At 31.9% G+C, this 12490-nt stretch overlaps 1 protein-coding gene across 1 annotated transcript; it reads right to left on the bottom strand.

The window, feature by feature from the left end:
- Nucleotides 1–2610: 2610 nt before the first annotated feature.
- Nucleotides 2611–5530, bottom strand: LOC114317275 (1-aminocyclopropane-1-carboxylate oxidase). The gene is made up of 4 exons (XM_028263986.2): nucleotides 5114–5530; nucleotides 4393–4619; nucleotides 3458–3791; nucleotides 2611–3134 (listed from the first exon to the last, which is right to left on the bottom strand). Exons 1-4 carry the CDS (start codon nucleotides 5216–5218, stop codon nucleotides 2838–2840), a joined length of 963 nt encoding a protein of 320 aa, XP_028119787.1. The 5' UTR covers nucleotides 5219–5530; the 3' UTR covers nucleotides 2611–2837.
- Nucleotides 5531–12490: the final 6960 nt, after the last annotated feature.

Here is a 12490-nt window from a genome sequence, read left to right as displayed (position 1 = left end):
GAAAAAGAGAATCCTTGATGCATTGAATACTCTGAGATGTTGTTGTAAGCTGAATCTGTCAAGTAGTTTCCTAACTTTATGTATCTTAGATGGATGATTTGATGATTTAATTTGTGTAATAACCATCAACACATTCCCTTCATGGAAAACTCTCAAGTATGCATTGTATACCATATGCATGCATTTTTATTATGTAATTTTGTGATTTGACTTATACATTTTTATAAAACGACTTGTGTAATGATTTTGTGAATTTCAAAATTTTATGAATAGCTTATGCAAATTTGTATTCAACTTGCGCATTTTTATAAGATCATTTATGTAAGGCCTCGTTTGGCAAGTGGCTTTTTTAGTCAAAAAATCAAAAATTTACTAAAAAAATCAAAAAGTCAACAACTCATACCAAAAAGTCAAAGATTTTTTTTTCTTTCTACTTTTTGCACATCTTTTCGTAAAAAATCAAAAAGTTATCCCAAACATACTAATTTTTTTTTAATTTATATTTTAGTCAAATAATTAAAAAGTTACTAAATTAGTCTGTTTCTAAACGAGATCTAAGTTTGTAAAAATTTATGTAATTTTGTGAATTGTGCATACAATGTGCAAGGTTACACACTCAAACACTTCCCCACATTCATAGTGGATGATAGACATATGTAACCACCTCTTGAAGTCATGGATTGACGACTTTCTTATGAAAAACCCCAACCTAGTCATTTGACACTATGATATGGGAAAAATTATCAGACGAGACAAAAATTCTTGCGTGACTGTCATTTGATCACATTATGATTATTATTATTATTATTATTTCTTGAAATGCTTACGTGCCCTATAAGGACACGTAACACTATTTTTTTGGAACACCAAATAATTTCTCATGATACAAAGCTTTTTAATATTCTATTCTAGCTCTTGCCCTTGACATTTTGACATTCCTAGCAAGTTCCTCTTCTTTTTTGGTGAAAGCAAAATGAGAGAGAGAGAGAGAGAGAGATATGTGATCATATTTAAATTGTGTTGTCATAGACTTTATTAGTTGCTCCACTTAACACTAATTGCATAAGTTGGCCTACTAGTTACTCAAAAGTAACTTTTAAAGTGGATTATATGTATATCTTCAATTTTTAGTGACAGCTGTGACCTTGAAGATTTCTCTCTATCTTCCTTACTTTTGCCACCTTTTTGGTAGCTAATCTTGTGGTTGAAAATATCTTTGAAAGGCTTTTCTCTATTTGAAGAAAACAAGATGAAAAAGAAAAGAAGGAAAACAAGATGAAAAAGAAAAGAAAGAAAACAACTGTTGTGATTTTTTGTGAGAAATTTATTTTTAAAAATAAAGAAATATAACTTTAAAATGTTTCCTTAAAAGAAATGATGTTTTTAAAAATAAAAAATAAAAATTATTGTCAATTTTTTTTTTCTTTTTTTTTTTTGAAAAACAAAACAAAAAGCAAAAAAGCACCAAAGGCACTCAACTAAACTTGTCAAACTTCTTTATGTATACTTTTACAGTAATATTAAGATATTAATAAATAGGAGAAATTACAATTCAGTATAATTTTTTTTAATAAACGTCATGAATTTTAATAATTAAAATTAAAAAAAAAATTCTATGAATCAATAATAATTTTGTGAAAGAGTTACTGTAATGTAATTTCTCCTAATAACTATCTCAACAAATAAATCAGTTAAGACAGAATTGGCAAGTAAATTTCATCTAATAGTTTGCCATCATTTTCTCTAATTGGCATTTGATTTTTTAAAAATTTCTTCTCAATTATTTTCCCTCCAATCTAGATAACGATCATATATCTGTTGTTGTCAACTTTTAGATTTTACTTGAACCTTTATTAAAGGTTATGTTATCCTATTACCACATTGGAAATGAGATAATTGAGATGCTCTGTTACCATGCAACAAGCAAACAGTCTATTTTATTTATTCTATTCTATTCTCTTTCTTGGGAATTGAAGCACACTTTGGAGCTTCAGTGAGTCAATAATGCACCAAATGGTCCCCTAGCGTAAGCACTACAATTATTGTTTGTTAGCAAATGTTAATAAATGATCCATAAATATTATTTAATGTTGAGATTTATGAGAATTTTTTTTTTTTTGAAAATGGTGAAAATATTAAAAGAAGTTTTAAAATGAGTGAAAAGTATTATAAAATTAGTAAAAAATGTTGAATTCTATATTGTTTTTGTGCTTTGGGGTATCTCTTTCTTTCTTTTCTCATATTTAGATGATTTGATTAAAAATTACCTACATCTAACTAAATATTAGCAATTGACAGAGAGTGTAATGACAAAAAAAGAATTCATGTAACTAATCTCATTTGAGTGGATATAAAACATAGTTAGATTTGATTTGATTTAGTTTAACATTAGAGTCGATAGAATAGGGAACAAATACATTTTTAGGGATAAAAAATCTTGAATCTTTTTAAAGGAAGTCGGATTCTCTGTTTTATTCTCTCTTATTCAAATTACTTTTTTACTACATGATTTATCTCTCTAACTCTAATCCTGTGATAGAGACATCCTCAATCCTCTCTTGAGATCCACTACAACTTAAATTATAAAAAAGAAAAAGAAAAAAAGAAAGAGGACATGAATAGTGAACTGATTTATTCATAACATAATCTTGTCATACATAATAATTAACTTTTGATCCGCTTACTACAAATGGTAAGCAAAGTCCATAATACTAATAAACAAAGACTTCTAAAAATCCCAATAATTTGTCCTTATCCTCTTAGATTTGCCACACCAACAAACAAAACAAAACAAACATTAAAATTCCACTTCTCTTTACATGCATTTTGACCCACTCTTAAGCTGTTGCAATAGGACCTAGATTGACATTAGCTTCTGTGGCTTTCATGGCTTCAAATCTGGGCTCTTTGGCCTGGAACTTCACGGTGGCATAGAGTTTCATGTAGTCATCGAACATGAATTTTGGGTACACTAGATTTGTTTGATCGTCTGATCCTTCATTCACCAGTGCCGGTGCTGGATAGATCACTGCATCATTGCCTGGATTGTAGAAGGAAGCTATGGACATCCTGTTTCCATCTGTTTGTGCTATGACTCTGTGAAGCACACTCTTGTATTTGCCATTGGTGATTACCTGTATGGAGATTCAAAAAATGAATGTGTGGCTAGGATTTACTTAGCATAGTGTGAGATCCACAACAATAATGGATGTCAACCACTTGTTGATGATTCTGGATAATATTTTGGACAAATTTTCTGAATACATGATATGATTCCCATCTCCAAGGCTAAAGCCGGATAATTGCATAATATATTTAGGATTGGAGACTATATATATTCAGGGTTTTAATTCAAGCTTTTAAGACTGTAAGTTTGGATTTTTGATATATAATTATATATTCACCAATATATCAACCGATACTATTGTGAGCAAAAAACACCTCTTAATGAGCATACCTCAAGTTGGTCACCAAGGTTGATGACAATGGAATGGCGCATGGGAGGAACATCAATCCACTGTCCATCCTTGAGGAGTTGGAGGCCGCTGACCTTGTCATCTTGGAAGAGCAAGATGATGCCGCCGGCATCGGTGTGGGCTCGGAGGCCCTTGATCAAGTCTGGCTTGGGACATGGTGGGTAGTTGCTAACCTTGGTCCCAAAGTTGGGACCCTTTGTTCCATAGAAGGCCTTCTTTAGGTACCCTTTCTCTAGCCCAAGATTCTCACATAGCAGGTCCAGTAGCTCCTCTGCTAGTTTCTCTAATTTTGCAGCAAATTCCTTCATAACCTTCCTGCTCATTATTCACATACACAAATCATGATGTCAAGCTAATATCCAATATGTATGAACTCACAAAAAAAAAAAAATCACTATTTGAACATAAGGTGTAAATTTAAACTTGGTGTTGAGCTTGTTTGGTGCAGTTAGATACAGTTGAAAGTTAATAATCAGAAAGTAAAAATTAAAAATTTTTCTACACTAGCTTCCAAATAATAATAATTATTATTATTATTTGTTAAGTTCTTTTAAGATATTTTTGTTTTTTAAGTTAGAAGCAAAAAACTCCCTGAATATTCTGACACAAATTCTCAAAATACAAAAATAGGAATAAGAAACTTCAATGGCTTTGTTAGATCACTTTTCTCCCCTATTATTTTGAAAATTCATGCAAGATGATTTGACATAATTTTTGCGTACAGTTTATGAGGCATAAATAATTTATACAAACTAAAAAAAAGTCTATTATTGAACAACAGAGAAGTAAATGCGTTTATATTTTGTGATTATTTTCAACTTATAAGAATATACAGCCCAATATGCAGAACTGTCGTGTGGATACATTTTAAACTGAGTATTTTTGTGAATACGCAACATTGCTGATGTTTGTTTACCTATATTCGTCATTGAGATCGGGTACTTCTGAAATGTTGGATTGAGGAAGATGGCGCAGGTGGAAGGTGCTCTCCCAGTCCATGTTGGTGACCTCTGCTTGGACACCCTCAAGAGCCTTGCTTGCTACCACCTCCTTGAACCTCTGTTCCATACATTTCTTGTAGTGCTCCTTTGTCATTCTCTCCACTGTGTCCATCATCTCATGAGAAATTCCATGGTTCATCAACTACATAATAAACCACAATGAAACACCCAATATTAGGAAAAAAATTTCTATACCAATAATAGGGTATCAAGTGGCACTACCCTTCCACTAATCACAAATATATATGTTCCTAGTATTCTCCAAATACCTAATAATATGACATATACGTTCTACCAATCATAATAGTGGAAGGTACCACATGAATATAACCTATGTACATACAAAAATCACTTAGGCTTATAGAATGGGAGAGCGGAAAGTAGTGAATAAGATTATTCTGCTCTTAATTTTTTTATAGTATAACAATTTATAACGCTCGTTAAAAAATTAGATAGAAACCAAGTGTATAATTGATAGTGGGAAAGATGAATGAGAGAGGATGAAGGGGTGAATAAACCATTTTCCTCTTTTATTTAATTTCTTAATACATATTACCATTTGAATTAAATTGACATTATAAAAAAAAAATTAAAAGCAGGACTATTTGTGACATAAGCATGGTGGCTTAATTGTACCTCAAAAAAGCCCCAGTTCTCGCAAGCATCTTTGATGAGCTCCATGGTGGCTCCTCTTTCTTCACCATTTAGCTTCTCCATGTTAATCACTGGGAATGTCTCCATTGCTCTCTCTCTCTCCTCTCTTTATCTCTCTCTCTCTCTCTCAATGAAGTTGTGTGTTTGTACTATGAGTGAGTATGGAGTTTGGTGTGCAATTTATAGGGGATTGAAGTGGTGTAGCAACAAGTTGGTGTGTAGGGTTGGAGAAAGAAATTAAAGAGGAAAGGTGATTTATTTGTCAATTTTTAGTTTTAGTTTAAAAAAAAATTAAAAATTATTATAAATTATCACATCACTTTTTTTATTTTTTTATAAAAAAAATAAAAAATTATTAGAATAATCTCTTCCACTCAATGCATGTGCGGTCCAAGCTCCAACCCATGGCTAAGGTCATCATTGTTCCTTGATCAACTTGCATCCCTCCTCCATTGGTCAGGACCCCACTTCGGTGGCTGGACTGGAAGTTTCTTTTTTATTTGCACTTCAAATAATATTCCACACCAAAACAACTTTTATTTTCTTTGCATATTTTTGTTATTATACAAAATAGTTTTATAATTTCTCTTTTCATATGTCGTTTTTTTTAAGAGGAAATTAGATACTAGTGGAATTTTTATAAAGTAATTACAATTTCATGGAGAAGTTTATATTATTAGTTATTAAAATCTGGATAGAGTACTAAACATAAATATCTCACATGAAATGCAATTCACACATTTAATTCATCTCACCCTAAATAAAATGATTGTGTTCAATTCGTAATTAACTATGCTAGAACATAAAAAACTTACCCAGAAAGAGTAATGGATTGTTGAGATATTTGAGATGTAAATTCTACTATACAATAATTAAATTTAAACCATACATCTATTTTCTCATTAACTTTCTGGGTTAATAGGCTTTCTAAGCCCTTTTTTTGTGTAATTAGAGATTATGTAGATCTGAGAACGACGTAGGAGACAGTAGATCTATAAAATATCAAAAGTTTATTGAAAAATACAGAACAAAAGACTAAAATTTATTTATGGAGTGAACCCCCAAAAAAATATATATATAAAATCTACAGAATAATTCTATATTTCTAGATCAATTTCTGAGTTTATTTTATGAGTCGTGAACTTTTCCCATATGGGAAGTTGCATTGCTATTTCACATCTAAACACCACTATGCGACACTGGGATAGGGACATTGACAGCTTGACTTGCGCACATTACCCTTATTTGGTAAATCTTTTTGTTTACCTTTTTTTACCCCCTTATCTTTTTCTGTCGGTTATAATCGGAAAAGAAAATATTTGAGACTGATAAAAAAAAATCTCATAATTAAAATCATAATGATTTATGTTAACTTTTAATTTGTTATACATGCAATGTTATAAAGTCTACCTACCTTGTCCACATCATTGTAAATAAATTTGTGTATCTAAATAGTGGGATTTATAAATTAGAAAAAAAATATTTAAAAAAAAAATCTCAAGTTCTTTATAACAAAATAAACCGTAAATTTTTAATTTTATCAATTTAAATTATAAACTTTTGATTTGTTTTCAATCTATATTATTTACCTATTTTCGTTAATCAATGAAAAATGAGTATTTTAATCATTAAATTCAATGAAAATTTATATTTTAGACATTTTATGTATATTTACATTGAGTTTAAAAACTAAAATATTATTTTTTTTATTAGTTTTACTTAATAAAAATAGACAAATAGTTTAGATTGAAAATAAATTAAAAATTAAGGTTTAAATTGAAAAAATTAAAAATTCAGGATTTAATGAGTCAAACTCTAGGTTTTTTTTTTTTTTTGGTAATTGTCTCTATATATTAATACAGTAATAAATGATATAAAACTTTTACTATATAAATATAAGGATAAATTATTAATACATCCCTAAGATTTGCTTAAAATAAAAATTTTCTTTTATAATTTTGAAAATTACATTCTGTCCCTTCAAGTTTCTAGTCGTGTAACAAATAACAAATTTTATTGATAAATTATCAATTCTATATTTTAATTAAAAATTTAAGTAATTTTATTATTGTGTAGAATAGTAGTTAGAAATTTTATTTTTTCTATTAATTTTGTTAAATAAAAAATTTTCATAAAAAATTATTTATAATTTCTAAAATTATAAAAAATAATTTATATTTTAAACCAATTTGAAGAGTATTTATAATTTATCCATGAATCATATCAAATCACTTGTATGAACGGTATGAAGCCTAAAAGCCTCAAAAAAATGGATTATGTATCATCAAATTCGATTTACTTTTTACATTGATTGCAATAGTGGGTGAAATGATAGACAAAAAGACAAGGGTAGTTGTGTAAATTTGACGGGGTGAACAGTGATCCAAAGTTGAGGAAGACAGCGGGATTATTTGTTATAATTTTTTAGAGTGATTATAATTTATTTTAATTTAAGAATTTATGTTAAATTGTTTTGATATAATTTTTATTTATCACTTATTAAGTAGAAGTAATTTAAATAAATTAAAAAAAATTAAATATTTAAAAATTAAAATAAAAGTATTTTAAATTTTTTATTACCAATTTTTAACGTAAAAAAAACTCCACCAGGCCCGCATTTGGCCTACATATAGTGGGGTGACTAGCCCAAAAAAGCATAAAAATGAAAAAAAAAACAAGAAAAAGAAGAAAGAAAGTGGCCGTGTCAATCCCGTCATGTGAGTGGAATGAGCCAAGATCTTTTAGAATTTTTTTTTTTTTAAAGTTTCTTAGAGTGGTATATTATGTAGTTGAGATTTAATGACAAGTCACATTAATTTTTCAGCATTAAATTTTAACCACATAATATACTACTTTAGAAAATTTTAGAAAAAAAACACTTTAAGATTGTTTTGAGTCTCAACCACATAATATACTACTTTAGAAAATTTTAGAAAAAAAACACTTTAAGATTGTTTTGAGAAGATGGTAAAAAGTGACTTTTTGATTTTTAATCAAGTTTTTTGCTTTTTTAGACAAATGATTTAGGAAGTTGGTAAAAAGTGACTTTTGACTTTTTTGATTAATGTTTGTTTATGATGTCAAATCATAATAAAATGACCAAATTACCCCCATTTATTTAAAATATTTACAATTTCACCTATGTAACACATTTTGACCCATGAGGGGTAAAATTGTAATTTCACCGTTGACAAAAACTAACATCCCAAATGAAAAAAAAGACAAAAAAATCCACTTTTAACTTTTACTACTAACTAAAAAAAGTGACTACAAACCATATTGCCAAGATAGGCCTTAAAAGATTCTTGGTGGAGTGGAATTATCATATTAAAATATTGTGGCGGTGAGCCAATCAAATGCTTCCTATTAAAGGCGATGGGCCGAGTCAGCTCCCAGCTGATGGTATAGCACATCCACACCACACAAAACATTCCATTGTTTTCACTTTTTCTTTGTTTTAATTTTTTAATTATGAAAAATATTCACAAACAGAAATTTAGGTCAACTACTAATAAATTTCAAAATATAATCTTATAAATTATTTAATCTTCATTTTTTTTCTTATGAATCTAAAAGTTCAATTAAAATAGAAATTACATAAAAAAGATAATCACTTACATGTTTTGGTTTAATTTTTTAGTGATAAAAGTGAGTTTTTCAAAATATAAAATTACACATTTAAGCAATTTGTACTATAGAAATTTTGAATTTTTCCTCATTGTAGAACAAATCTCATATTACGAACAAAAACTTAACACTTCAATAACATAGCATTTCAATGTAACACACTAAAAGACTCCTTAGTGTACTTTTTCCAAACATAACAACGCAATACTAAAAAAAACTCTTTGGCGTACTTTTTTCAAAAGTAACACTCCAATGTAACATAAAAAAAAATTTCTTAGTATACTTTTCTCAAACGTAACACTCTAATATAATATACTCCAATGTAACACACAAAAACACTAAGAAAAACTCCTTAGTGTACTTTTTCCAAACGTAATTGTGATGACCCAGACTAGCTAATCGCGATTTTAATTAATTAATTGTGTGTTAATTCTAATTGAACTAAGTGCCTAGTAATTTAATTTGTGCATATCTGTCCAAATTGAAAAATTACCTATTAAGGTTATAACTTTGAAACTGAAATCAACAATCTTATTGGGTGCACAAATTGAGATTGAGTGCATGGATGGGCTTATAGGAATTTTTAGAGCCATTTGTGAAATTTAATTGAAAATTGATTCAATTTACTGAAATTATTTGTGATTGAATTAAGTCTTAATTGGAACTATTAATTATGTTCCTACATGTTAATCATGTGATTAAGTGTTATTGATTATTATGAGATTTATTGACTTGTATTGTTCGAACAAATAGGTTAGAATGAAAATTAAACTTGTCTGATTCGCTAATTTTGACAAGTTAGAATTAAATAATTGGATATGTAATTAGAGCCTAATTTACATTAGGCAAATTGAAACTAACTTGATTTAAGTTATAAATATTAGAGGCTAATTTAATTTATTTGAGTTAGTTAATTACAATTTAATTAATGAAATGAATTCTTATTCTTATTATTATTATTATTATTGAGCATTCTTCTCATCAAATTGCCTAAGAGTAAGAGAAGAAATAAAGAAGTAAGAGAAAGAGGAGAGGAACTAGAACTTGAAGACTAATCCTTCATGAATTGTTCATTTTAGGTAAGCATTTTTCACCTATTCCATGAAATTGACATGCTTACTCAAATCCTTTAGGTTTGAACTGTAATTGGATGAATTTCAAGATTAATTAAAGGATTTATTCTTATATCTAAAAGCTTTGGATATGCATGTCTTAATTTGGAAGAATGGAATGAATTAGCTCCTACATCCTGCATGCATGACATGATTTCACCAAAACTTTCTTCATTTATTCAGTTTCTTGCATGAGGTTAGGAAGTGAAGGAGGCAACTCCATGAAAACTTAAAGATTGGAACCCAATTTGCATGGTTTATGATGTTGCATTACAATTTAAGAGTGTAAACTTTTTGCATGGTTTTGGGCCTCAATTTGGAGACATGAATTCAATTTCAAACTTTCCATGTTAAATGTAATATTTTCTTGAGTGTTTTGAGACTTCAACTACTTGGAATTAAGGTTAAATTTGCTTGGAAATGTACTGCCCCAGCAGAGTAGTTTCGACCAACATTTTCAATCCAAACCGCTCGAGCGGCCTGGGCCCCCGCTCGAGCAACCAACCTTTATGAACTCAGGGGAGCATTCTACTGAACCGTCGCTCGTGCGGCCAAACTACCGCACATGCGGCCAACAGGGCAATCCCGGTTTGCTTTTCGATCCTCTTTTATACTTTCCGAGCCTCTATTTACGTGATTTTAAAGTGTATTTCATGTGTATTGCATCTCATGAATGAACGAATGAAAGTTAGAATCGAATAAGTGAGCAATGAATAGAAATTGACTGAATAACAACGAAGCGAATAGAAATAGAAGTGATTGAATCTGGCACAGATGTAATTGAGTTGTTGTGCTTGAATTTGTTTGTTTAGGTCAGACGATGCGTCTTTAGTGCATAATTAGCACGTGTTCCACGGAGCCCATTGTGAGTAACTAAGAGGGAGATTTATGGTCTAGCTAGGTCCTTTGGAAGTACTCTGCGCCGAGCTAGGTCCTTCTTGGATGGACCCAATCATCCTTTTTCTCAAAGACCGGACCCTTCCAGCTGACAAGAAGGAAGCGCATAAAGTGCGGGTGAAGTCAGAGTGGTTTTGGCTCTCTCCATCTGGCGCTTTATACAAGAAGTCTTTCACCGATCCCTACCTGAAGTGTGTGCACCCGAGCAGCGTGGAAGCCTTCCTGTGCGAAATTCACGAAGGCATCTGTGGCAGTCACATAGGGGGCAGATCTTTGGCCTACCGAGCTATTTCGCAGAGCTACTGGTGGCCGTGCACGCAAGCCGACGCACAGAAGTATGTTCGCATGTGCGAGAAGTGCCAGAAGTTTGCCCACCAGATCCACCAGCCGGCCAGGGAACTTCTTCCTCTCACCAGCCCTTGGCCCTTTGCGATGTGGGGGCTAGTTATAGTGGGGCCACTCCCAACCGCACCAAGCAACCGGAAGTTCTTCATCGCGGCCACAGACTACTTCAGCAAATGAGTTGAAGCAGAGCCTTTGGCAACAATCAAGGAGAAATACGTTAAGCGGTTTTTCTGGAAAAATGTGGTAATGCGGTTTGGCGTCCCTAAAATTCTGATCTCTGACAACGGCACCCAATTTGACGAACGCCTTTTCAGAGGATTTTGTGAAGACTTGAAGATAGAATTCTATAACTCCATCCCTGCTTACCCGCAGTCTAATGGTCAAGCCGAGGCGTCAAACATGACCATCCTTGATGGGTTGAAGAAAATGCTGGGGAAGGCAAAGGGAAAGTGGGCGAGTTGATGATTTACTTCGGTTGAACGAGTTGATGATTTGCTTAACTCTGAGCTACTCAACCGAGATGATTTACTCCGGTTGAACGAGTTGATGATTTGCTCAACTCTGAGATACTCAACCGAGATGATTTACTCCGGTTGAACGAGTTGATGATTTGCTCAACTCTGAGATTCTCAACCGAGATGATTTACTCCGGTTGAACGAGTTGATGATTTGCTCAACTCTGAGATTCTCAACCGAGATTATTTACTCCGGTTGAGTATGCTAATTATTTATTCAAACCGAGATGTATTGTTTCGGTTGAAACAGTTGACGATTTATTCAATTACATGCTTACAACCAAGATGTCTTTTCCGGTTAATTAAGTTATGAAAGATGGTTAGTGTTGCCGAAGTATTTTGTCCGGTTGAAGTTACTCAACTTTAAGACCGTACAAACACTTGATGAAATTAGAGTTTTTTCATTGATGTGAAAATAAGTACAAAAGGTAGGGAACTTAGCCCGATTACATGCTCAGACAAAAAGCAAAAAAAAGAAAACTAAGCCAAGGGGGAAAGGTTAGTGAATTTATCCTCGGTTGCTTCCAAGTTGATCGTTGGTGATTGGTCTTGGACACCGGTCTCAGTTTGGCTGGGCAGCTCCTCCATTTGGCGGTCCTGTTCCTCAGTATTTGCCTCGGTTTCTCCTTCGAATCCTTCCTCGGCCTCAGCCTGCAACGCGCTGAAGACGTCATTGGCATACGGCACGAGATAGGTCGGTAGGAAGACAGCCGGCGGAGAGGCAAACACATCGGTCCCAGGGCCTTGGCCGAGCTGATTGCAAGCAAACTTCCAACCCGCTTTGAAGTATATATCTTGGGTGGCAAAGACTTGTTTTTTGTAGCTGTCCTCGGCCTCCTTGAAGCCGGCATTATTTGTGTCCT

The sequence above is a fragment of the Camellia sinensis genome, chromosome 8 (genome assembly GCF_055761805.1).
Source record: "Camellia sinensis isolate YWXY chromosome 8, ASM5576180v1, whole genome shotgun sequence".
In the NCBI taxonomy this organism is placed as follows: Eukaryota; Viridiplantae; Streptophyta; class Magnoliopsida; order Ericales; family Theaceae; genus Camellia; species Camellia sinensis.
The sequence above is the reverse complement of the archived record's forward strand: the minus strand, read 5'-3'. Positions and strand labels throughout refer to the sequence as shown.

Bases quoted from the DNA above. Each gene is read 5' to 3' on its own strand.
- LOC114317275 (XM_028263986.2), bottom strand. From the start codon at position 5,218: ATGGAGACATTCCCAGTGATTAACATGGAGAAGCTAAATGGTGAAGAA. The intron at 4,620-5,113 runs GTACAATTAAGC...TTTATTATGTAG, and splicing joins AGAACTGGGGCTTTTTTGAG to TTGATGAACCATGGAATTTC. The intron at 3,792-4,392 runs GTAAACAAACAT...AATAATGAGCAG, and splicing joins GATCTCAATGACGAATATAG to GAAGGTTATGAAGGAATTTG.